At 39.6% G+C, this 27,568-nt stretch overlaps 2 protein-coding genes across 9 annotated transcripts in view; one reads left to right on the forward strand and one right to left on the reverse strand.

Annotated features, from left to right (window-relative positions):
* Window positions 1-16,782, reverse strand: part of TANGO2 (transport and golgi organization 2 homolog) — a 39,876-nt gene extending 23,094 nt beyond the window's left edge. The window contains exons 1-3 of the mRNA XM_062590234.1: window positions 16,735-16,782; window positions 8,267-8,388; window positions 1,752-1,840 (exon numbers count right to left, since the gene is read on the reverse strand). Of these exons, the coding sequence (XP_062446218.1) occupies window positions 1,752-1,840; window positions 8,267-8,322 (145 nt within the window). The 5' untranslated portion in view covers window positions 8,323-8,388; window positions 16,735-16,782. The remainder of the gene's footprint in view (window positions 1-1,751; window positions 1,841-8,266; window positions 8,389-16,734) is intronic.
* Window positions 16,783-20,449: 3,667 nt separating this feature from the next.
* Window positions 20,450-27,568, forward strand: part of ARVCF (ARVCF delta catenin family member) — a 292,145-nt gene continuing 285,026 nt past the window's right edge. For 6 of the 8 annotated variants that reach the window (XM_062590418.1, XM_062590414.1, XM_062590419.1 and 3 more), the window contains exon 1: window positions 20,958-21,186. The gene's annotated coding sequence lies outside the window, so the exon portion shown is untranslated. Of the gene's footprint in view, window positions 20,679-20,799; window positions 20,836-20,957; window positions 21,187-27,568 lie in introns of those variants that run through there. The other 2 variants (XM_062590417.1, XM_062590416.1) reach the window with 2 other exon arrangements.

Here is a 27,568-nt window from a genome sequence, read left to right on the forward strand (position 1 = left end):
TCACAGTTTCTTAATGAAGTCTCAAGTCTTGATGGGGCTGGATGAAATCAGTAGGTACAAAACTGTTGAACATATTGACCCAGTAAGAAATTGACCCAATTCCACACTAGTTAATACCTTCAAAGATACTGCAAGAACACATGAGAAAGAATGAGCAAATTACATTTAAAAATAAGACGTGCCAATATGCTAAGATATAAACAAACTTTAGGCAGGCTCAGAACATATGTTAATCCAGACAAATACCTCAGAAAAATAACTTATTTGTAACTAATACTTCTGGATACAACAAGAACAACATAAAGTGAATTAGACTCAAGACAAATCTTGGACTGAAGTAACAGTAATTTGCATTACTAAATCAAAAAACGCTTCTATCAGAGCATAAGCTAAAAAACCACCACGTATTTGCAAGGAGCTCATGTTAAGCACCAGGCATTTAATGGAAAAGGAGATGTGTTTCTATATAAATATGCATACTATTACAAACCTTTTAATTCTGCATTATAGTGTCGTAAGGCAGTTTTCACTAGAAGGCTAAGCCAAGGTTTTGGACCCTTATTCAGAAACTTTCTTCAGTATCCAAAATCTCAATATTAAGTTTACTCATGTCAGATCTTTAAAGAACACTTTACTACTGTTGCCTACCTTAACTGTGGGGCACATGAAAGAAAATACATACAGCCACATTGGCCAACGTCCAATGGCTAACAGAACAATTCCTGTTTTGTAATATTGTTGTAAGAATAAAAAAGTCAATGCTAAGTCAAGGAATAAATTTGATTTTTTTCTGAATTGCTTGAGTTAATGTTATCTCGAGAGAGTATACTGAAGAGACTTTTCACAGATAAACTCCTGAACAAAGAATACACCAGTTTCTTGTGCCAGATTCAGTCAAAACAGACAAAGGCATTAAAGTTTAAGGCTTTTCAGATTTCAAGATAGTGGGGTTTGTTTTCTAACCCACTACGTAACAGGGGAAACAGCATCCAGACCGTCAGAAATCTGAAACATCAGCCAGGAGGAGGCTACAGTGCAGTAGGAGCAGCTTATCCTCACAGACCTCCCTGCCAATGACAATAACAGTCTTTGCAAAGGCAGAATCTAGTATTTAAACAATGCTTTGTCTTCCACAGCTTCATTTTTGTCTCTGAGAAAAGGAAGTATTAGTTATACTTAAAAGTAAGCATATAAAGACAGATTCCATACTAAAGAGGACCAGACAATTGGGTGACTGTCAACTGAGCAACATGAAAGCAGAAAGCTAATAACCTGGTAGGTCAATAACTAAAGCCATTCTGTCACCTATAAATTACTAATTCACTTTCAGGAGGCTCAGCTTCACAATTTCAACTGACTCAAGTCAATGAGTGTGGAGAGTAACTAATTCTAAGAAAAATGTTTTGCTGCATCTAAAAAAATAATGAAGCAACTGGCTGCGATGGAAAATTTAATAAATTTCCATTGCACTGCTCAAACTCAAGTCAATTAAAAAACATAAAACTGAAAAAACATTCAAGTTCCTGGGTATCTACCTCCCCAGAACTAATGGTATCATATTGTTACCAAATGAAGTTAAAACAAAAATAACACAATAGCAACACAACTCATCTGTCAAATTTCATGAAATATTTTCCTCAGAAGTATGAGGGAACAGAATATTTTACAGCCTGTGTTTTTGCATTCCTAATGATTCCTTTATAAAGTATATGAAAGCTAGTCAAAACAACAGTTACAAAACAGTTGCATACCGCTAAGGATTTCATTGTTGCCATCCCAAAAATCTGCCGATTTGGATGGTCTGTGGTAAAATTCATCTCTATTAGCTGCTAGAATAAGCCTGCAGAACACAAAAAGAGAAAGATATTACATACAAGACAACACACCACAGTTGAGGCAGGAACAGAATCCAACTCTTGAAACGGCATTACCTCATTTTAAGAGGGAAACCATCCTTTCTTCTACCATCTAACCTTTATCACTCAGTGTAGAAACTAAATGTTAGTTGATGATAATTATCTCTCTCAGTATGTTGAGCCATTCAGCATGTCTACCTTGTTGCATGAATGAGGCAGCTATTCTTTTCAAAGAACAGGATGCATACAAAGCAAGAGGATTGCATAGGCAATAGAGATTCTTCAGCATATAAAGTTACAGCTTATTTTTAAAAAATATATATATATATAATTTAAAGGTAACCTGTAGTTTATAGGTAACTTATCCGAAAAATGCAAAGCATCAGAACAATTTCTTACTAGGACATTATTTAGGACCACATAACCACAGCATCTTTGAATCATTAACTTGGATACCTAAAGCTCTATTTAGGCAGTTCAAAGATATGACCAATGTTTTTGGCTGTATGTACCCAGAAGAGACGAATTTGAGTCTGCCTCCAAGGTCTAGCCCCACTGACATTCATTTGATATAGGAAAAATGGCACACAAGCAGAGAAGTGAAGGGAAAAGGCAGTTTTATTTTGCACCAGCCAAGAGGGATTTTTGTGAGGAAAGTTTGCTGGGGGGAAGGGAAAGAAGGAAGGAGTGAGGGTAAAAAGGTATTCTACAAGAGCAGTAGGGAGAAATATTTGAATCCTTAAGGAGATTGGTCAGTGCAGACAAACTGCAGGAAGCCCTGAAGGCCACACAATCAGAAAGTAGAAGGAAGTTTAAAATAATAATAATAATAGAAAATACACTACTGGATGAAATTAGTTATGTATGTTTTGTAATAAAGTTATGAGTTCACAAGCAGAGTGCTGACCTGTACAAAAATACACTCTTCATGTGCCATCTAAAATAATCACATTTTAGAAAACAGATTCTAAGAAACACCAAGAAAGATGTGACACATCTATGACACAACTATATAGAATTCTGCTACCTACATGTAATTCTCTCTACTTTGCACATTAGTAATTATCATAAATGACACCTGCAGACCAGAAAGACCAAATTCAATGTGGTGTTTAAGATGCAGCAGGCACACAAGATTAATACTAGGAAGGCCAGTTCTTCCTCAAAAGTTTCAGCTTTGATAACAAATGCAGACCATTCAAGCTCAGGAATAAGATCAGTTCAAGTCAGTCGGGCTGTGTATGCAAAACAAGTCTGATTTTAACAAGTCAGGACATCCTGATTGCTTCAGAGGCATCTAGAATAGTCTCAGTTAAACTTTTTTGGGTCTTTGAGAAAAAAAGAAAAAGTTTCCTCACTTGTTTCATCTAATAGAATTATTAAAACAAATTTGCTTTGTGTACTCTTTTACAGAGCATAAGGATATCTTATTGATTGTATGCTATAGTCATTCCATATACCCTAGAAAGAAAAGGGAATCTAAGCTAGGCTGACTGCACTTCCATTTTTCAAATGGTGAGCTAACACTTATTTAAAAGCACTGGAAGATAGCATCAGCAACTCAATTTAATAACTTATTGCAACATCAAATAAATGCATGTTATCTATAAATAAAACTTAGAAGTGTTACTATGCTAAGAAACAAAAACGTATTTGGTTGATCCAGGTAAAGAACAAAGGTAACTGCAAACATAGGTAAGTTTTGTACTGGAGATTCAGGGCAATAAGAGCCCAGTCAGTGGAAGGAGAGGTAAGATTTATAGTTTTCCTCACTAAGACACCAGCCTACTGGTTTTCACATCTTAGCAAAAGTCCATCCAAAGAACCCCTAAGGGTCACAGTAGAAAAGGCAGTAATTAAACTATGGAATAGACTTGCATACAGTCCAAGATTTCTGTGCTGAATCTAATCACTAGTACCTCAAGCAGGTTTAGAGCATCGAAAAAAGAAAACCAAACAAAAGAAACAAGTCATTTGGAACAGATGATATTTTATTAATTACAGCTGTCAAGGAAGTTAAGGGTACTAAAAGACAGGGTCAGTGTGGAAGAGACAGCCATAGGCAAGTCCTTGAAGATGAAAAATAACATAGTAGACTGAACCTTAAACATTTGGATCCAATGAATTTGATGTCTTTTTAAGTACAGTATTTCAAAGGACAGAGATACCAGATCCCTCAGTCATGGAGTAAGACAGGTACTAGATATCTGTGCAATGTTAGCGTTGCTTTTAGGAGTACTAAAAATGACAAGCCAATCTGCCATTTAAAAAGTCAGTTAATAAGCTTTATGAAAGCTTGGACACACAAAACTCCAGATCATCATTGTTGTCTTGTATATTTAAAGAGGGAGTAAGAGATAAAGCTACAATGTCACTGGTCAGAAATACATTAGTAACTCAGTAATTCCATTCTCCCAGTAAGTCTTACTCCTCAGAATCAGAGTTTTTATTGACTTCTGTCAAGACAGCATACATTTACTGCTACATTAGCCATCATCATGAAGCAGGAAAAAAGTTCCACCTCCACAAGTCTGGCATGAAAAACAAGTTCAGAAGCAAAGTCATCAGTATTTAAAACTATGAGGCAAGTTGTTTTTTAAACCTGAGTGTTTAGTGAAGTCAGCTAGCAATCCACAGGAGTCCACCTCTCCAGAGTTAATTCACTAAATGTTACTTAGTTATCAATATGAGGAATCCATTCCTATCAGACATCAAAGAAATTACTGCAGTTCAATTCCCCTACCCCTTGCCTCTGTCTTTCACTTAAAACAGAAAGAAATAATGTTCTGTGCATGTTTGTAGCATGCAATAGGTAGATGTATTAAGTTTTTCACCTCAGAAATCCTGGTTTGGGTCTTGCCTCTCTCATTGTATTGGCCTAATGAAAAGTAACATTGGAAACTATATCCTGAAATAGATATTTTAGACCCCATCACAAAAAGCATCAGAACTTAAAAATTCATTTTTTTTTCAGTTTTAGAATTGATTCATCTGTACTTCCAATAGAAACATTTTTCCAAAACTTTCTGAATCTATTCTAGACTCAGAACACTAACTCATCTTGCAAAACAACAGTTTGTGGGAGTAACAATCCTAAGTAGACAGCATGCGGAAAATATAAACACAGCAGTGTTTTTACTGCTATAAGGCTCCTAATTGGAGCATCAGATGACAATCTTGTTCAGCAATAATCTACACTTCAGAAGAACAGATCATGCTGAGTCATGAATGTCATACATGAAACAATATTGACCCTATTGCAAGGATTACACCTACGTAAAAGCTGAATTATTTTTGCATGGCTTCTGTTAGTGGACAGGACTTGGCTGGGCAGCATTTGAAAGGAAGACTACAATCACTTCATCTATAAGACTTTCTTGCATTCCGCTTCTTGGAACAGCAAACAGAAGTTCAGTAGGAAAGCACAGATCACTGACTGTAGAATTTACATACAGTTGAATCTATTAGCAAAGCTGAGTATCCACGCAGTTTGTTCTGTGCTGTTGCACCTCTTCATATTACAACTATTTAAAACAAAGGCTTCTCACTTCTGACTGGATAATGGAACACAGAACGAGCATTTACCGTTTCTTCATTTATTTCCTGATCATACATTATAGTGTATGTTCCTAGCTCACGCCCTGCAGATACCAGTAGCTATTTTCTTTCCTTAGGAAAAACGAGGAGTTATCTGTGAACTTTATGAATTTCAGGAGTTCTGTCATGTGTCACTCAGTCTGCCATACATTTGTGCATAATCCCACTACACCATGCTGTAGTTAAAGACTGATCCAACAGAGCTCCCTAGTCCAGCACATCATTACCTCTAAAATGACTCATTTTTATTTCAATTGCTAGATTGTGAATGTTCCCTATTCTATCCAACCATATTATTTAATATTTAATTTTAATGAAGTGTTACATCTTCCAGAAACCTACAGCTTTCTATTACCAGTTTCCTACAACTTCAATATCTCCTTCATTGTCAGTTCTCCCTACTAACCACATGTCAATTATATTTATACAGCAGAGGCCAAATGCACTGCTGTAAAAATGAAATTAGGTCATATACTTTTCATTCTAATTTTTAAATCACACAACACAAAGGAATCAGTCCCTATGAAATCTCATTACTTTACTCAGCACTCAAATGTACCGACACTTTCTGTAACAAGTTTCTGGACCTCCCCCGCAAATGTAACTCTTCATCAAAGCATATTTTAAATCATGATCATTAGTTGCCAGTTGCATATTAAAAATGCGAGAGAAGGAATAAAATTAAAACCAGCTATGGAGAACAGAAAAAGAACTCTAACATTTCAGCAATATCCTTACAGTAGGGAAGATGCTTAGTATTTTACTCAGTGAAAATAGTACCTACTGTAACGCACAGAGTACATACAAATTATGTATATTTTATCTTTCCAATGCAAATAATGATTATGTTTTTTCTTCCTGAGATTCAGCCCTTCTATGATTTTTCTTCTGTTTCTAGTCTTCAAACTACAGGCTCTCAACTGGTTTAGGGAATTTCTTTTAGCTTGCTCAGTCTTCCATCTACAAGAAGCATCCTCCATTTACAGATATTATGAAAATAAACATTCACCTCTTTCAAAAATAGTTTGGCTAAAACATGCCCGTTCTCTCTGAAGTTCCAACTAGATTTTGCCTCCAAAAATTCTAGACATGAAACCATAACTTCTGTATACAATAACCAAATACCAAATATTAAGTGAAACCTTTCTTGATTGGAATCTGTGTAACAAATTTGGTATGGGGAAGATTCTAAGTTTTGTGCAAAGCTAATATACACGATTGCTATAATTAAAACATCTTAATTGTCTTTTATGAAACAATCATACTGGAAAAAAGCAGCAATTTTAAATAACAAATCGCAAAAGGCCTGTTCAGCTATTTTATAGCTGAAATATTTTAACGGCATTAAGATTTATGTATTAAGATTTATTTTACTGTTGAGGCAAAGAGATGAAAACATGAGAAATTATTCTATTAAAGCAATTTCCTGCAATATTATTCAGTTCCATAAAAATACTATGCAATTACAGCTTTGAAGCCTGCGATCTGTATTTATTCATAAGACACATAGTACAGTTAGAAAAGACGTAACAGCCACACATTACTTTTGACAATAATAATTGAGTAAAGTAAAGTATTTGGTACAATGCACTAAACTTTACTATGAATAGGCCTACAGACAGAACACAATGGATGAAGATAAAGTGTAGAACAAGTGGAAAGGGCACAAGAAAATAGGGATTCGTTAATGCATTACAAAGATGAACTGTAAGCTTTTTGCTTAACTCAGCACTCAAAATGGCACATGCATTGCTGTAGAAACACAAATCTACTAGGATGGAAAAGTTTCCTAAGCACTATGGGGAGCATGTTTATAGCTCAAGAAAGTGTATTGGCTATAAGAAAATGGCCAAAGATAACAAGTTTGTCTTTTAAACTTTTAATGATCATTTAGACATGCTTTTAACCAGAGAAAAAAAGAAATGATAGTAAGAAAAATAACTGCAGGTGTCTAGTGTAACATTGACAGGCATTAGTATACCTGAAGGCACAGGAAACACCTTTTGGTTGAGAAAACTGTTCCATGACTTCAACACAAAGTCAGAGCTGTAGCAAAGCATAATACATGGGAGTTGTCAGGAAAAGTTATACTCAGCAAGAGAGTAAAGATAAGTCTAACTTGGTCTAATGACCACAATACTGTTCAGCAGTACAAGAGCTGGGTACCATTTCCATCTGACACTTGAGCTGTGTCCTTCAGAAAACTGAGACAAAGGTGAAGAAAGCATAACAGCAACTGAAAAAGTACATCAGCCTTCTAATTAACAAAAGGCAAAGATTTATGGTGTCTTTAGGAAAACAGGGGACTGAAGTTATGTATCCGATATTAAAGTCAGACACCAAGAATCTCATGCAGGTCACTATAGCTTGAAACAGAGCAGCTGGTTTGCATAATTTATCTCAGCAGTATGGAGCAAGCCATTGCTTAACAAGAGGTACAGGAAAGTTACTGGATGAATATTGATACTTGTACTTCTCAAAATAATATGGAATCCACACAGTATGTATAAACACAGAAAGTAATAGAACACTAAAGTCTTTTTACTAGTCTGAAGCTCCGTCTATTGCATACTGAATGCATTAAGATACTCATGTTGGGTATGAGGTTTTAAGGTTAAAGGGTTGTAATGGGAGAAAATTATTACAGAAAGTTTGCTTGTGAAATTCACTGTACAATATCAATATGTCCAGTAAAGTTTATCTAGAAGCACCTAAAATTGACTTTTGAGTTTGGAATATCACTGGCTACAACTACAATGAAATTGTATAACAAAAGTTATGAAAATATACCTGTTAACTAGAACCATCTTTACCTGTATGCATTTTTTGAAACTGGTCGAGGGTCAAATTTGAATAGCAGGATGCACATTGAGGGATTGCTAGTTAATTCTTGCTTCTTCCAAAACAGCTCAGTGCAAGGTCATTCTGTAACAGCCTGCAAATAAGATAAGATTATGTATTATACTGTAAATTATAAAAAAACCCCTTCCTTTTATACTGAAGCTTAAAGATTAAAACGTTCTCATTAATAGCTTTCAACATTTAAAATTGATTTAAACATGTTTGCTTCAATAAAAGGTTTTCTACAAAAGTTTTTACTATTATTGTTTCAACATCCTGCTTGGATAATTCAGAATTTTAGAAGAAGCATCAGAAAAACAATGCAAAATATGAGTACTAACAATACATGAAAGGTTTTTTCCTCATTACCAATAAAGTCAAACTACATTTTTTTTCCTGCCTTAAATAAGGCAAAACATTTTTGTTAGCACGTCATGCTATCAGAAGTAGAGCTACAAGTACAGCATTTATACAAATTTTTAATTAACAGTCTGCCAGTAGGCTAATGACTCCTGTTAAGTCACAGTTCAGCACTACAACTAGCTTGCTATCACAGCACAGATCGTCTTCCAATCACTAATATTCCGCAAAGAGACTCTTCTGTTGCAACCAAAATAATCCAGAAGAGAAGCAACACTCCTGATACTCTTGCAGTAATTTTCTTTTGCCTTGGCAAGCGTGGTTGCACACGTATGCGTGTATAAAACAAAGTATTTTAATTGCTGCACTGTGACAACTAGAATTCCTCTTTCAAGGCATGCCTTATGAATCTAGCAGATAAGAACAGCAATACCTAGCTAGCCAAATGATTTTGTTTAATAGATGACATAAGGCATTGGGGAAATAGAATTAAGTCACAGTAAGCCTTCTTTCCCTCTACAAAGTTACTCCCAAAATAACTAGTTTAGAGATTAAATTGAAAATACAGACTTCCTTTTAGATAACTGATTTAGTAGCCAAATGTTTAAAAAGATGTATAGACAGCTACTTTATTTGGAAAGTCATGAAAATCTTAGTGTCATGACCCTTCTGAGACTCCTATTGGTGAATTCTCACTAACCTGCTGGCTAACCGTATGAACCTGTGGTGTCACTAAATATGGCAGATTTCAGTTAAGAGATCAGACTCCCAAATATTAATACCATAAGCTTACATCAAGGTTAGAGCAAACAAGTCATTTGTACCCCCTGAGTTATGCAAATCTCTCAAAACAGTTACTATTTACATAATTTATTGCACAAGCCAGATACCAAACAGGAGAATTTTCTGCAAGAAAGAAATCTTTTTCCTTAAATCATTACTGACTAGAGGACTATGTAAGGATAGAAGGGACCTTTCAACAGACCAGACATTACAGTTAGAGCACTGCAATAAACATCAAGCTAAGAAAAAAGATTTTAGCTGACTGATTACTACTGTTCAAGCCTTCCTCTCAGACAGCTACATAGCTAAATTGAATTGGCACTCAGTCCTTGACAGCACCTTGACAGAACATAAAATCGGGAGAGGGAGGCCTGTCTATGAATGACATTGTCCAGCATCCAGCTCAATCCTGGGGAGGGAAAAAAAACCCAAACAAACCAACCAAAAAAAACCACACACACACACACACTCCTCTGCTTGTCAAATGCCAAGGCAGGGGGGAATGTTCTGTGGGGAGGGAGTTAGAGGACTTTTTTTCTTCCCCCTTACCACCCCCCACTCCCATTCATCAAGGATAGAAAGGCTCCAGGCTGGATGCATAAGCTACACTAAGGGTGCAGTAAGTTGCTACGTCAGAAAAGGAAAGAACTTTCTGTTAGTAAGAGTCATATTTAACATTTAGGAAAGTTAAACCTGATGACAGCATTCCAAAAATGCACTTGTTTCACATCAGCCACATTTTTCAAAATACAAACTACAACACATTATGACATCTACTACTGTCAGCTCCATTTCTACCAAAAATCAAATTTATCACACTCTAGGATGTTTGTATTTAATAAAATTTCAATTTTAGAGTTCATATCCTTGTTTCATCTGATCTTTTCCCTATTTCCCAACCTGCAGTCTACAGAAGAAGTCAAGTTTTCATCTTTGAACCAGAACGCTGCTGTAACCAAGCATTTCCCAGTGACTTATCCAAAACACACACAATTCCAAAAGTATCAGAATCAGTAACAAATCTATCAAAGAACAGCAGCAGCACAAGATTGATCCTAAATACGGGTCTGAGATTCATACTGCAAACCTTCCATTTAAGTTCATGAAAATAGACAAATTATGTTTGCTAAAAATAATGGACAGAATCTTAAAGAGCTTTAACTGGTCTTTGACTGTACCAAGTTTCCAAAAAATTAGATTGATCTACCTCTTGTCAGTTTGAGCAACCTGTTATAAAAACAAGATATTAACCTCCTATTCAGCTTACTAATCAGTTCCATTTCAATTACAGCTTTGCATGTCCTTCAGCAAGTACAAAGCTTTATGGCTTCTATTATTAAGGATACATAACTCTTCCCAGCAGAAATGAACTTATGTCCATAAAGCAAGTTAAATAAAATGCATTAACAGATCAGTTCATAGAGCAAGCAATACACTAGAAGGATAGTGTGCACTATTACATTAGAAATCAGTCTGGTCCTGGCTCCAGGCTGACAGAAACATGATGGCTTCATTCTTCTTTCCATTTTCTCAATGTGAGCATCAAGATTGATATTTATCAATATCAAGCAATGCAGGACTATTTCAGAAGCAGCATGCACAGCTATTAGAGATCACCTTCAAATCTTATGTTTGAGAGGTAGCCAATAAGCAGCACTAAAACAAACATGGCAGGGGATCCTTAAAGCTTTCCACAAAGGGCAAAGAAGGCCACATGATGAAGGCAGGGACATAAAACACAACTTTAATGAGCAACAGTCAGTGTGTACTCTTGCTGACTATGGAAATAAGGCTCCCAATTTTCATTAGGTGTCCTGCCAGAAAATTAAATGGATTACTCCATAGAAACCTGTTGATAGTTAATTGTTCATAACTTTAAGACTTATTGAAATAAAGGGTTTCAGGCTCCATTAGCTGATTTACTGAGGTCCCTTCAAAGAGTCAGTTCAGTCCAGTTGTTTGTGCAGAACTACTGCAGACCTAAAGCTCACAGAAATCTGCTAGTCAAAACACAAGTATTAAACATCAGCTGAATAGTTCTGTAATACCTGTTGCAATTATCTAGAGGGACAAATATCTTCAACAATTTGCCTTTCTAGTTATCTACATTTATTGTGTTCTACCACTTTGAGAAATAGCCTCCTGTCACCCCATGCACTCTGCTTGATGTTAATACAGTCCTTAGACTATATTTGTATCATTAGAGACTATTGTTTCAAGTATAAAAGACTCATTTATCTTGGGCTCCACCTGCTGGCCTTGAAACATGCACAAATTTTTGTAGGTCCTAGGAAAAGAGTAAGAATTTCTTTCTTTAACACTTAAAAGCTTTAAAACCAGCTGAAATGCACAACTAACTACTCCTCACAGTGCTGATGTTTCATTTAGTAACACAGGCAACTAGTGCATTTCACTAGTTTCTTTGCAAAGTGGAAACCGCATTTGCAACATGTGCTTCTATATCCAGAGTTGAACATCAAGCTTATATTATCACTTAAAATTAAGTCAGACTCAAATTTGGATACTCGGACACTTGAGGCTTTACTGTTGCCTTCAGTGAGGCTCCAAAGAACTATCACAATGAAAGGAGCCAGGTAACAGAATCAAGAGTCAATTACCACTGTTCAAGCAAAAGAAACAAAACCCATAAGCACCAAACCAGAGTGTAGTTTGCACTAAGTCTTTTAACACTTTGATATTTAACAGTAGGCATTTATGGAACTGTATATATCTCTATCTGTCAGATCTGTCTGACAAAGAATCACTGCTAAATATTGAAAGGAATGTTAGAGTAAGTCCATTTCTGTAGTTAAAACAGAAGGAACAAAATTATTGTTTTGAATAAAATAAAGCCCCAAAGGGGCAGCATTTCAGAAAAAGCTGTATTTTCTTTGTAACATGACAAACTGTGCGATGTTTTTCTTCAACATTCCTTTGTTTTTAATAGATAAGTTGTTAGAACACTTAAAATGTAACAGCCAGGATATACATTTACTGTTTTCACTGCTTTTCAAACTCTACTGCAGCAGAATATGTGAATTCAGAACTACTTCCAAACGTTCTGAGAAAGTTTAAAGGAAAATTCCAATAAAAAAGGCTAAATTTTGACACATACATTCTGGTTCTGTTTGAAGACAATACAAATCAGAATATTCACACTGTGCAACATAAAAAGGCCTGTAGAATAGGGGAAAAAAATATATAGTGGTGACAAAGATATACTGCTTTAGGATAGCAGACTTTACAAAATCTAATCTTATTATTCTTGTTTAGTAAGTTTACAGTAATCAAGGATGAAGTGATGGTAACAGACTCTTATATCTGTAATATGTTTTTACTCTGCTATCTAACTTATGCCTAGCATACACAAACCAGCTTGACAAAAATTAAAAACATCCGGTAATTAAGCATTTCTGCTCCAAATGGCACTGCTGATTCTGGCAATAATATTAATGTAACTACCATTCTTATTTTATGTTACTGTTTTCAGTCAGACAGTACAGTGTGTTGTTTTGCTAGTTTTAGTGATCTGTTAAATAGGTGAGCATATAGATGTCAGTGTAAGGTAGCATTTAGAGAGACTATCCAAAACATGATAGATTGTGTATGTTCTTTTCATACACTTCTACCACCATTTGGTTGATTAGAAGCAATCAGCTCACAATTTGGCATAAAACATTTCATCCTTAAGAACGCCCATGAGAAGTCTTTGAAAAATGAAACCATTTGTTATGTTGTTTGGTTTTTTTTTTTTTTTTTTTGGAGGGGGGGAGCACAAATGGTGCATCACAAATGTCTGTCAGTTACCACAGCAATCTCAGTTGCTTCTCAACTGATCCAAAATTGTTCTTTAGGTTCAGTCTAAAAGACAGCAAAAGGTCATCAGTCACAGGCGTCTGATAGTCTTCTGTATCACAACAATAACCCACAGCCAGCAGTGTCTAAAGCTTTTTTATTGCTGCTTTTGAATTTGCCTAAAGGCAAATGACCACCGTATTTCTCAGCCATGAAAGAATAAAATAGGATGAGTTTCCTTTCAGTAGCGGAATGAGGTTTTCATGCGGAATTTTAAAAAGCATGGAAACAAGTGGGGTTTGATAGCTTTTAAAAAGTAGTCTACTTTTCTTTGACTAGAGCCATGTTTCACAGCTGCTTCGTGTTTATGAAGCATTTTACTAATTTCCTTTTGTGTAGTCACATAAATTGCTATCTGACACAGCAGCTTCAAAAGGAATCTGATAGAGCCCAGTGGCTTGCAGAGAAATACAGTGAACAGGAAAGAGATGAGCTTTTACAAAAAAAGATGTGCATTAAATTGCATAGAAACAATGGTACACATAGCAAGAAAATAGTTTTAACTAAATCAGAACTCTGAAACTAATTAGGTTTTTTCAAGAACAATAGTATTCTTTTAAGCATATGGATAAGCTTACAACTTAGAGACCTAACCTGTGGAGAGCTTCAAATGAAAATACAGAAGTGATATGACTTCTCATTTGAGTGATTTTTAATTTCTCAACTTACATAGCTGAAATTGTTTTTGAGTGCAGTAATGGCACATTCAGTTAATAGGTAGGATTTTTTCCTGGGATTCAGAAAACCTGTTCCAGAAATTAAGTTACTTCATTCTTGAGCTCTTGTTATTCATTTTTCTGTTGTACACATGTAAATGTGAGATGAAGTTGAGGAGGAAGGGAGGGATCTGTATCTGACACATTTCAGGTTGCTCAAATGAACACTTTGTAACTAAGTCCACTCTCTGCCAAGGTTAAGAGTCAGTCCACATTGCTATCTCTTTCAGCAAAAAGTAGAACTTCCTTACGAAAGCACAAACCAACATGCTAAAGTGCAAGTAGTTCCCTCATTTGGTGAGTTAAGATCTGTAGTCAATTTTTTTGCTTCAGCTACTCTCTCCCTCTGGCATCTTACTAGGAGTCCACTGCACAGCTCCTAAGGGGAAGAAAGGCTAGAAAACTTGACCTTTCAGCACATCATACTTTTAAAAATATTTGCCAAGGATTGAGTAAGGCAGTCTTTTCCCCAGTTTAAGAGTGCTAATAATTGCAGTCCTTTGCCACAGTTCTGCATATCCGGAGTCTTTTGTTAGACTTCCTCCTCCTTTTCGGCAACGGCTTATTTTCAGCTTTCACAGAACTTACGTTTTCTCAGAGGAACCAGCTAATAAGCCTTTGGGGTCAAGAAAAACTTAATGTAACTTACTTCTACAGGTTTGGTTTAGGCAAAACAGAAAGCAAGAAATTGCCTTTGAGAGGTAGAGATTGAGTTTCAACCTGCCATCATTAAGGCAAGTTCAGTAACATCTATAATTTCACTGCAGGTCATCTTTCATCCTGGTTGAGTTTTTTTCAGGAAGAATATAACATGCACCTGGGACCTGTACCATTCTACTAAAAGATAGTGGCTATCATCAGTTTAGTTTGGCAGTCAATACTACAACAACAAGCATTGGCAAATGCTACTACATATCTTGTAGTCTTCTCAAAATTGATAATATACATATTAAGGTTACCCCCCCCATAGGAACTGGATTAAATGGAAAATAATTCCCATTTTAAAAAGAAAATTGCCAGCCTGCTTATAAAGATAAACTTGGAAATGTAATTCAAATATACCAAAATGACTCAAACAGCAGAAGGCAAATTAGCTTTAAAAGCATGGAGTTTCACAAATGTAGAGGGGTTTTGGCAATGAACTGTGATTTTGGTCATATGGTCTAAAAGTGGTAGGTAGGCTTACATGTGCTACCCAAAATAAGGATCTAACATCCTAACATCTAAATAAGGGATAAAAAAGGTATAGATCACTCATTTTTAAGTTATTTCTCCAGGTAGTTTTTACTCAGTCAAAATGTCAATGAAAGTCAGTCTCAGAAAATTCACAGTATCCCAGGCTAATAACTGCTTAAATATACCATTCTGTTCTGAAGACTTTCCATATAATTTGGGCTTTCCAAAAATACTATGTCTAGCAATGTCTGACAATGACTATTGTCCAAGGGCCAATTTTTGTTGTAACATATCACTGTCAGTTACAAACAGAATACTGCTCACAGAGCAAGAGAGAACAGTTTGTTTTTCTAGCTGCATATGTAATAAAATAATTACGGATAGTATGTTAGGTTTCTCAGGAACAGCAACACCACTACTGTCTTTCTAAAAATCACACTTTGGTAGTGTTGTACTGATATTCACCAATCTATTCTAATACTGATAACAACACTGGGAAGCCTGAAAACAATTCAACTAAAAATAAAATGAATTTCACTGAAAGAGTCAGTTTCTGCTACATATTTTGTATTTTAAAAATAGCATATTCACTCAGCAGAGAGTGACCTAGCAACAAGCACATCCCTGAGCATCCCAAAAGACATCTCAAAAATAGCTTCAACAAGCTAAAACATTAAAAGTTTTCCATGTCTTCGTGTGACTATTTCTCCTCTACAAGCTAATGTAGAAGCATCACCACACTTTCAAACAAAACTTGAACAAACTCTGGCATGTGACAGAAGTATCAGCCAGTCACCATCAGCATCAAGAACCAATGGCCATTGCTTAACCAAAGAAAACAAGTATTGCTGCAATATATAACATTACATTTACTTTAAAACATTCTAGTAATTGCTGCCACTTAAATTCATGGCAATAATGATGATAATTTCTTGTGCAAAACCTCCTTAAGACTATTTTCTTTAAGCTCCGTGCTGCAGCATGGGACACAACAGCCACCAACAGCAACACAGAGCTCCGTGACAGGGCACCCACAGCCCCCTCAGCCGGGGAACGGGAGCCGGCCCCAGGACACGGCCCCGGGCACCGAGCGAGGAGCCCCACAACCTCGCAGCCTTCGGGGCTCAGCCCCCACGCCACCGAATATTCGAGAAGCTCGTCACACGCGTTACTCGCCCCGTTAACGGGAAGGAAATTTCAAAGGCCACGGCCAGGCACGCGAGCCCCTCGGCTGACAGCTCGGCGGGGCGCCGGTTTCAGGCTCCTCGCTTCAGCGAGGTCAGAGCTGTTCTAGAGCCCGGCGCCCGCCCGCGGAGCCCACAGCGCGGGCCGGCAGCGCGGCCGGGCCGGGGCAGGAGAGGCTCCCGGCCCGGGCTTGGGTCGGGCGGCTCTGCCAGGACCGTGCGAGAGGCGCCGGCCGTGCGGCACAACGCCGAACGGACGTGCGGGCCCACAGCCCCGGCGGAGGAGCGGGAAGGGCCCGGGCTCGGCGGGAGCCGGCGGCACCGGCCGCTGAGGCAGCGGAGCGCGCCCGGGCGCCCCGTACTCACCCAGGCAGCCAACAACGCGCACCCCGCCACCACTTCCCCGCTTCCGAGAGCGGCGCGGGCGGCGGCCAACGCGCGCCCTTATTGGCTGTGGCCGCTCCTCCCCCGCGCGCTATTGGAGGAGAGCTCTCCCCCTCGAGCTTTCATTGGCTGGCTGTCCCGTCGCTCAGACGCGGTTGCTGGGGCCGCCAGGGCACAGGTGTCCGCTGGGCTCCTCCCGTCCCTCCGCCTCGCCCCGCTGCCCCGGGCGCCATGGCGGCCCGTGAGGGAGCCGCTGAGGCGGCCCGCTGCCCCGCCGCCGTGCTGGCCCCGGCCCTGCGTCCCTGCGGGGGGAGGAACTGGGTGCAAACGGCCGCTACGGTTGGGGGTGATTGGAGCGCAGGCTCGGAAGCACCATCTGCGCGTGTCGCGGCCGCGGGTGCCTGCCCGCCGCGGCGCGGGCCGTGGGCTCCGGCGCAGGACGCGGGCCGCTCTCGCCGCGTTCTGCTTCAAGGGGCGAAGTAGCGGTGCCAAGGGGACAAGAGGCCTGACTGGAGCTTCACAGGGCTCCTGTATCTGAGGGCTGATAGCCCAGGACAGGGTGAGTTTGGATCTAGCTACTGAACAATTTCTGGAGTAAGGACAGCACGGCACGGGGTGTGCGCCCGCGTGACTCTGTTCGGGAGAGGGGCAGCTACCAGAAGGCCGTGGAGCCATGGAAGCAGGGCAGCTTTTGTGAGGATGGAGGCAAACGCAGGTGACAGCTGTGTTTTGTTACTAAGCACAGCATGATCAGAACTGATAATCAAGCGTGGTAAAAGCCTTGACTGCTCTTCTGGGTTCTAACAGTAACATAAAATAAGCAGAGTACACAAAAGATATGTAACACTAATAAAAATAAAAGATCTTCCCAGAGGTAAATGAGTAGGTAATGTGGCTTGTTAGATAAAAACTTATCTCAGACTCAGATAACTGAAGTTAGTAGTTAGCTTTACCACTGATCTGTCATGTGACATTGAACAAGTCATCCCAGTATTTTATTTCTCCATCTTCAACACGGGGATAACAAGATTGATATTCATAAGGCCTTTTGAAATTTACTATTGGATGTAGTGGGTAAGTATATTATCATCATTACTAGTGCTATTGCTTTTGAAACACAATGATAGATTGTATTTGTTACTTACATCTACATCAACCTCAATACATGTAAAGCAAAAATAGATCTATATTTTCAAGTACAGCGCTGTTATTTAAAACAGAAGTAAACAAATTATACAAATCTCAAATCTCTGATTGATGAAATGCCTGCATGTTAAATGCATTAATATTTCCTTGAAAGCAAAGAACTATAACACCACTCTATATCTCAAAGTATAGGCGTATCACAGTGATCAGAGATTATTTAGCTTCTCTGCTTGGTAGCCGTTAAAAATCCTGAGATTATTATAGGTTTGCCTGTCTTCAGTAGGAGTTATGTCCCTGGGGAGAGGAAAACTGTCTATAGGCCTGAACTGATAATAACCTATTTTTAATAAATGTATGAAGTTAGAATAACTTAATGGAGTCATTTAAAAACTTTGTTTTTTAAGATACTTCAGAAAAGCAAACCTCTAAAGGATTCATGAATACTGCATTTAGTGGCCATTCAGAGACTTCTTTCTATTTCCTGACGATTTGTTCTGCCTAGAAGACACTGGTTAATATTGTCCTTGTTTGGATTCCATCTTTGGGGATTTGTTTATAGCTTCCATTGTCCATCAAACTTAAATAGTCTAATCTCAACTGGACAATGATTCTGTATCCATTTTAAATATCTTTAATAAAGAGACTGGTAGTAGCTAGCATTGCAGAACCTCTGCTGGAGAAAGCTTTAAAAAAGAAAACTTTGAGAAAAGTTTGCAGAATTGTCCTTAGTCTCAATATTAAAAGAGAAATAGTTATGGCATTTGTTTAAAGCCTTATTTTCTCTTCTAAGTGTGTGAATGTATGTGTCAGAGAGAATACGTAAAGCACACCTTAAACAGATTAATTATCTTTTCACTGAGAGCCCCCCAAAATGTAGTTGATAAGGGGATAAGCAGTGACCCAGGTAGAGTTTTCTAGAAATCAGTGCTTGATCAGATAGTATTCAATAGCTCTATCAATTATCTATACAGTGATGTGAAATCCTTTTCCAGTAAAATTTGCAAATGACAAAACTTAGTAGATGAATGGATAATTCACATGACTGATTAGTTACAGAATCATCTGATGTGTCTGATTAAATCATCCCAGTCCAATAAAATTAATTCTAATATTGCAAAATTCAAGCAAATACATCTGGAAGTAAAGAATTCAAGTGGATTGCTGCTGGCTTGGCAAGGAATAATTCAGAGAAATATTTAGCTGTCGCTATATTTAAATGCTTCAACATGACCTCTCAGGATAATTCTGTGGTAAATTGGACTGACGTAATCCTTTAATGTATAAAATATGGAATATAAAGGAGAGAGAGGGGAGTGATACTGCCTTTGTCCAGGCTCCAATAAAAGTCGTATTAGAATACTGAGCCATTTCTGGCATCCACAGTTAAGGAGGAGGAGAAAACATTAGAAATAATTTAAAGAAAGAACATAAAAATAATGGAGAGAGATTACAAGATGTAAAATGGTGTTTTAGGAGGCTCAAGCTATTCCACTTATCAAAGAGATGGCTGCGAGGTGACTCGAGCGCAGTGCATAAAGATGACCGCACAAGAAAAAGCTATCTCAGAATCAGGAGGTTTTCAGCCTTGGTTCAACACAGAGGTCAAATGGTGAAAGGTAAAGTTAGCCAGGTCCGCTGGAGATCCCTTGCCAGCGTTGTCCATCCACATTCCACCTGAACAGTTATTCTCTGTCACAACAAGTGTTTTGGACCTAAGTTGGGCTCGGTACCTCCCAGTCTACAGCTGAGAGGAGTATGATTTACTCTCCTGCAAACAGCAATCTCCTAGGTGTACTGAAGCGTCTGGGCATAAGGTATGGGTGTGCTGGGGTGTTTGGTGCTGTTGATACACAGGTCAGGTTAGATGACCTCATGGTCCCCGTTGCTGCTATACGTCCCGTCAGTGCAGGGCTCCGGAGGGAGCGGGCGGCTCGCCGAGCCGAGCTGCAGCCACGCGCAGGGACCGCGCTCAGCCCCCGCGGTGCTCCGAGCGCCGCGGCGCGAAGCCTCCTCACGGCCGCGAGGCGACTCCCGCCGCAGCTCCCGCCTTCCGCAGCCTGCGCGAAGGTGCCGCGCCCGCCGAGGGGGCGGGCCGCGCCGCGCGGACTGGCAGCCTCGCCGGCCAATGCCGCGCGGAGCGGCCGGCCGCGGAGCGCAGCGCGGTGGAAACGCACCAATGAGAGTTCGGTTGCTGGGCGCAGCCGGCGAGCACTGCCCAATAGGAAAATTCGCGGCGCGGGAGGAGCGCGTCGCTTCGTGGTGCCGGCTGCAGACGGGCAGCGCGAGGCGAGGGCCGGCGCGGGAGCCGTTGGTGGCGTGTGGCCGCGGCCCCGCAGCTGTGTGCGGCCCCGCGCGTCTGCCCCGCCGGGCCTGCGGCGGGGGGCGGGATGCGTGTGCCCTCCCCGAGCGCTTCCCCCAAATGTGAACGTTGAGGAGTGGTTAACGCCGCTCAATAACGGAGTTGTAGAGACGGCTACGAGCGCGGCCCGAGGCGGGGACGCGCACCCTCTGCCCGTGGGGCTCCCCCGGGGCGCCCGCAGCCGGGGCAGGCCTGGCGGGCCGCCGCTGTTTCCATGCGGTTTCGGAGGCGCTGGCGTCGCCCTCGGACCTTCCTAGGGGGTGGCCTTAGGAGAGGAGCGCGCTGCTGCGGAGGTGGCGAGCTGCCAGGCTGGGGTGCAGGAGTGGGGACCTAGCGGCAGGCCGGCAGCGAGCTCGGGCGCTTGGCAGAGAGGGGAAACCGCCGGCGCGCTTTTAACGGGCAGCCAAAATAATAATAAAAGGTAAACGCGAAAAAAGGGTTAATGATTCCACCCCCCACACCCCCCTCCCACCGCTCGTTGGATAAAGATGGTCTTGGCTACCCTTTGTAAATAGGGAGGAATGTGGGGGTGGGAGGGGAAAGCCGGGCCGGCTCCGTCTACGGTGCTGCCTCGGCGGGTAGGAAGGCGGTGGCGCGGCCGGTGCAGCGGGCGCTCTCCGGGGAGACGGCGCGGGGGGCCGGGCGCGGGAGCCGGGCACCCGCCGCGCCGCGCCGCGCCGGGGCGGGGAGCCGAGCCGAGGCGGCAGGAGCGGCGGCTGCAGCAGCCGCCGGCATCTCGCAGGGGCTGCCGCTCCTGGGGGAGAGGAAGGCGAGGGGCTTCGTCGATGTGCTGCTGAGCGGCCGCCGAGTGCTTTACTGAAGAGATTTTTTTTTTCCTTTTCTTTTTACACCCGCCTCCCTGCGATACGGTGAAGCCGGCAGAAGCGAGGAAAATCAGGGCAAAGGACGGGGAGAAGGCGGAGGAGATGGTGAGCAGAGCGGGGGGTTTGGGGGCACGGAGGCGGCGGCCGGGCCGCTTTCTGCGAGGGGATCTCGCCGGGCGGAGTGCCTCCGGGGGGGCTGCGCGTCGCGGCCGCGTTACCAGCCTTCTTTGTTTGCCAGACGTTGCCGCTTCGGCGTTCCGGGGTTTAGTGCGAGGTGCGCAGCGAGGAGCTGCTGCGTGCGGCGGGCTGAGATCACCCGCGGCCGCGGCGCTGACCGAGCCCGCATTGTGCGCGCTGTAGCCCCGCGCTGTGGCGGGTAGCGCCCCTCGTGCGGGAGTCTTTGCTCCGGCTGTTCGGGCCGTGCTCGGAGGAGCCTCTTCGTAGCACGGAGCAAACAAAACTAACCTGTTCTTCACGAACCTGGGAGGATTTAAACCTATTACAATCTTAACAAAGTAAGTTCCCCCCGCCTTTCATTTTTCCCCGAAGTACTGCTGTGCATGATTAAAATCCAAATAATGCTTGCAAAACTTGAACAACTCTTTAAAATGTCCAGTTCAAGCGTGCAAATGGTAAAGACCCCTTTCTCCCTTAGATAGGCACTTGTTAAAAATGTGGAAGAGGGAATTCTTACAATATCTACTTTGCTTTTTATAGCGTACTCTTGTGCCTTAGGTAGGTCATAATACAAAATGTGATTCTTGGCATGTAAAAAATACTAAGCTGAATTTTTAGGCAAGTAGGAATTTTGCTTTAACACTGATATTTTAAACACTAGGTAGAAGTTTGTGAGGGGAAAACATCATTTTGTATTGATGTGAATGATTTATGGTAAAAATCATGATCCCAAATGACAGAATATTGACATTGGCTGATTGTATCTTCCTGTGGCTAAAATGCTGCAGTCTGTATTAAGTATATTACCCCTTTAACCTTCCATGAGTTTAAACGTTTTGTTTACAAGGTTTTGGAGGACTACATGGTGCAGTAGTGAAACCTGAAATTCTGATGGCTTTGAAATGTTACAAGATAGCGTAATAAAGATAACTACTGCTTCTTGTTTAATCTGCTTTGGAACAAATGATTATGTGTTATATGAAATAATACAACATATATATGATGACTAAAGTAACTGAAAAAGCTGGATGGTTCATAGTTTCTACAGGAAAAAATAAGTTGTGAGGTATGCTATGCTTCTCAGTATGCAAAACATTTGGATGGATGCTCATTAAATTTATTTTAAGCAACATCTCTTTAAATGCTTGTCTGAAATATTTAAATTATACACTCCATTAGGCAAATGGGTTTATCTTTCCATTGCTTGGCTAGAGGAATGTATTGAGAAGGCAAGGTTTAGAGGAACAATACAATTTGACTGCATAGTTTCACTGCATAGTTTATCCCCATGTATTGTCCAGAGATGCTTAGAATGTATTTTATTTGACATTGGTTGTTATCATAACAAAGTTGACTTTGCTGATTTATTTTTTTTATTTTTTTTTATCCCATAATTCCTCTCAACATGAGTAACTGAAATTCAGTTAATATAACTATAGATTTGATCTAATATTAAGACATAATTGATGAAAAACAGTTCCCGCCTTTGATTTTCATCTCTTCATTGCAGGGACTTTGAATGGATTTTAGTCTTGGTAATTCTTTAGTATTGGAAGAACTGATAGGAGTCACCAATAAAGAGAAATTCATATTGTATTTAGTTAGGATACTGCACTGGAAATGGCAGAATTCCTTCCTTTGCTTATACTTTAAATTTTGTTCAGACTACAGCTTAGGGATGATATTTTATCCTGAAGGCTATCTGCATGCATGTAACACTTATGTAAAAGTAAGCTTCTGTATCAGATTTTATGTAATGCAACACACTATATTTCTGCAGTGTTTTTGGTGGATTTTGGTTAGTGCCTGAATAGATATACTGTAAGAAAGCCTGTAAGAATTCTTGTACTAACAGATTTATAATTTGTTGCTCTTAATATTTTATTGTGTGGGTATAAATCATCGACACCAGTGTTGTCTCATGCTTAGCTGTATTGGCATTTGTTTACTACATCTAGCTGATGCCTTTCCATTATAACCAAAATACGGACAGTATCATGTCCAATGTGAGTGCATTCTATTACTAATAGCCATCAAAGTAATCTTCAAAGCAGAAAGGTTAGGTCATTTTTTTTACTCTCTTGGCCCTCTCTACACAAGGAGAAAAAGGCCAACCTCAGGGTTATACTAACATGCACAGGATTGAATTTCAGATGCGTTGGATTCATTTGCATTATTCTGACTTTATATGAGAGTCACCAGTCACCTGGAAATTAGCACTAAGCTCCTTCCCCCCCCCCCTTCATTAAAATGCCCAGGTGTTTTTAGAAAAGTGTTCTTTCCATAATGCAAAAAATTTAGGATGCACATTTAACTAGGCAAACATACAATGGGGCATAAAACCATTATACTGCTAAAGCATTAAGGATGTGAACAAGGAGATCTCAACTGTTTTCTTAAATTCCAGATTAAATATGGTCTGTATGTGTCCTGAAGCAGGTTAGCCACATATCTCAACAGATATTTGGAAGAGAAGTAGGAACTGACTGAAATATTTTAGCTATCTCTCAGCTAATTTGTGTGAAACAAAGCCAGACTCAACAAAGTGTGGCACAAGTTTTCTTCCCCTCATTAGCTCTTTTTACTCTTACTCTCACATTTTACAGTCAATCAAAAATTAACCATAATGTTACTTCTGGCTCCATATGCTGAGGTTCTAGGGTTCTAGCTCTTCTGGCTTAGCTCGGGCTGTATTCCTTTTAAATAGTATCTAAGACAAATTACTTGCCTAATTTCAATGACTCTTTTTTACGTGTCTGTTTTTCTGCAGTGTTGTAGAACAGGCAGCTCAGTTTGGTAGGGTCCAGTTTTTTGAAAGGCTGGCAAGTCAGCCTTATGGCAGTTAGATTTTTCAATAAGTTGTATTTTGGTATATACACATGTCTAATCATTTAATAGTAAGTGGATAGTGTCTATTATTCATCATTAATTTATATACACACTCATCAAACAGAGTATCATTTTTAGAGTCCTGATCAGACTCATTGATTGGCATTGTTTTCCAGTACAGTGTGACATTTTTACTCGCTAATATTCATGCCTCTTTTGGAACACCGGACAAGCTTAGAAATAAAAAGTATTTAAGAGACCCATTAAGAAAATATGTGTGGGTGGTATTCCTACATATTTTCATCTCTTGTAGACATCACTTTAGTTTAGCTAGTTAAGCCCATATCTAGTCACTAGGCTAGAGTCTATAAAGAATATGACTGAATATATCTTCTTATAATGGTTGTCATTACTGGGAGCGTACCAATATTGAAACAAATGGCTCTATGTGAAAATAATGAATTTTGGCTAAGTAATGCACCATTATACCCCTGAAATAGCTTCATTTATTTATTTTTACTGATTTACTATCAATTTATGTAAAATATTTGCTAGAGAGTTGTATGTTTTGTCATGCAGTCTACATAAAATTAATGGAAATGTCAGTGGTTCCAGGTAAGGGCCACCTGAGTTTGGTTTTGAGAGGCTGGCCACAATCAAATTAGGATATCTGCTTAATCATATCTTTAAAATCAGATTCTGTGAGGACTTAACTTAGAGAAACAAAATCAGTGCATACTTTTGAAGATGCTGAAATCTGTATTTTCTCAAGGGTGGACTTTTTGCACAAGCTAGAAAATGCTTGCTAGGAATAGCAATAGCAATATCGTAGATCACAGGTTACAGGCTGAGTAGCCTGAGAAAGTAATTGTCATCCAGCAGTTGTCTAATGGCTGTTGAAATGAGAGGGGTTGATTGTGGTTTAGGGTCTGATGGGCAAGTCCTCTTCACTGCAGTTTGAGTTCTCAAAGTTGTGTTGACATGGGAAAGAAATGATTCTCAGTTTAAGAGATGGCTCTACCACTTTAGAGGCAGGGCAGGTTTGGGAAGCATGTAGAGATTCTCTCCTTTCTTCCATATTTAGATGGTCAGAAGGAAATCTCCTCTCCTAGAAATTTATCATGCTTTTTGGCTACTAATTTGTTTACAAATAAATGGAACCTGTAGATAGGATGTTACATAATTGTTTAGAAGAATGGGATCATATAAAGTAGACCTGTTACTACAGTCTCATAAGGCCATGGAAAAATCTAATATTGGGAGGGATTGGAAATGATTTTAAGATACTGGATTAGAGAAGCATTTTTCATATGGAAAATACTGCTTCTCCTCCTAAACAGAAAATCTTTAATACTTCTTAGTGATAGTATTGTGCTTTGTACTGCTTTCGCAGAAATCAATAATCACCAACAATAACTATAAAAACTCCTGTCATCAGTGGTGACAGTCTCTGGTTATAAGTGACTGATTTGAGTTTTGATGTCTGCAGCAAGAAACTAACTGGTTACACTGCTGGTGGCAGTATTAAAAGACATTAATATTCATTATGGACACATGGGAAGGTGGGCTCCTGTGCTTCACTCTCTAGTTTCTGTCGCACTAGAAAGACGATCCTGTGTTTTTATGAAATTCATGCAATGTATTGTGTCTCTACAGAGATTATATCTTTCTTAGATAGTTTAGGATCTTTGTCCCATAAGGTGCTTGACTGTAGTGTCAAAATCTTCTGTGCATGCCTCAGTTTACATTGTTTGTAATTACAGTTTTCCCACATCTCAGTGGACATGCATTTTTATTTTGGAAGCTGCAACAGGGTTTCCATGAGCTATAATGTAGTGAGTCTGCCACTAATCTGTTAGCTTATGATTTTGTAGGTCAGGGAGAGATTGAGATTTTGCTATCTAACCAGTATCATCTCTTTGCTGCTTCAGTGCTTACATGACATCTCAAGCTGGCTAATGATTAAAATGACATAGTCAAGTATCTTTCACAATTTAATTTTTATTATTTTTTTGTCTTCCTATTGCTGTCGTAAGTCATTGGAAGTTTGCATTCTAGTGCCTTACCAACAGACTCTTGTCCTTCAGAGCAATTACTGTTTAGCTGCTTATGGTCTGTTTAAGAGTTGGGAAGTATTTACTGTCTTCTGAAACATTACTGAAGAAGTACAGCCTAGGCATTACAAGCAAGATGGGGAGGGGGAAGCAAGTAGCATCAGTTTGGGGGCATTCTTAACATAGTGCCATTATGATAAACCCAAAGTATTTCTTTTTTTCCTTCTTTTTCTCAAAATTTAATAATTTGGGAGTATAGAATTAGGCATCAGTATTTCCTTCTGATAGGCACTCCTGAGAGCTGACTTCCCAGGGGACTGATTGCAAGACCTGCATTCTCAGTTGGATACATTTTGAGTTATCTAATGAAGTAATCCCTGTAAGAATTCTTACAGCTATAGTGACCTTGACTTACTTTGAGGTGCTGAGCCATAGCTTAATTTGAAGTACTGGGCAGAAGAAATCTTCACAGGATCTAGGTTTTGTACCACATTTGCCTTATGTTTTTTTAAATAGATGTTTTTTCTTATTTCTGCTATCATAATGGAATGTTCAAAAAAAAAAAAAAAAAAGATGAAAACTCTTGAGAAGCTAACAGTGTTAAAATAAGCAGTAGGAGGGTGGAATACATGCAAAATTTTCTTTTATAAGGAAGACTTATGTCTTCCATAATTCCTCAGACTGATTACTGTCAGTTCCAAAGAGCATTCTAGCAGAGGTGACTATCAAGTAAGGAGCTTCCATGTGGCAAGACAAGTTCTGGAGGAAAATGGTGTGTGATTTAAGTCGTCTTGTGTAGCAGAAATGCATAGCCATGCAATTTTAGAGTAGAAAGAGTTAAACTCAACTTTAGCAGGTGCGGCAAGGTTTTGAAGAGTGAGAGCTAGGCAGCTGAAAGCTTTAGGTGACCTTAGTTTTGGCACTATGTTATGCAAATTGCCATTGTTGTCTGCTGACTTGTAAAAGCAAATGTGTTTTTTGGAGTTCTAACAGAATACCATTAACTTGCTAGATTCTCCAGTTAAATACTTGAAAGAACCTATTAAAAGATTTGGTGTGGACATTATTGAAAACAGTACTAGGAACATTTAAATTCTTGGCAATATTTTTTAAAAATAATGATTTAATGAGACCTGCTATTTGGATCCATTCTGAATTTTATAAGTGGAAATGTTGCCTTCTGGGAATACCAAAAGGTATGTATTAAATCAGTCTAGAAGAGAGTTAACAAAGCCTGCTTTTTTTGACTATTTTTTTTCCTCTCCATAAACTAGAGAAAGCATTATCTTTGCACAGAACAGCCGAGTATTCCACTGTCAGTAATGATGTTGGTGGAGATGTAGGTATTTTTTAGGTTCTAGCAGTGACATGCTCATTCAGATAGAGACCTTTGCTTTCACTAAGTAACAGCAACTTTTTATTTAAAC

The sequence above is a fragment of the Rhea pennata genome, chromosome 17 (assembly GCF_028389875.1).
Source record: "Rhea pennata isolate bPtePen1 chromosome 17, bPtePen1.pri, whole genome shotgun sequence".
In the NCBI taxonomy this organism is placed as follows: domain Eukaryota; kingdom Metazoa; phylum Chordata; class Aves; order Rheiformes; family Rheidae; genus Rhea; species Rhea pennata.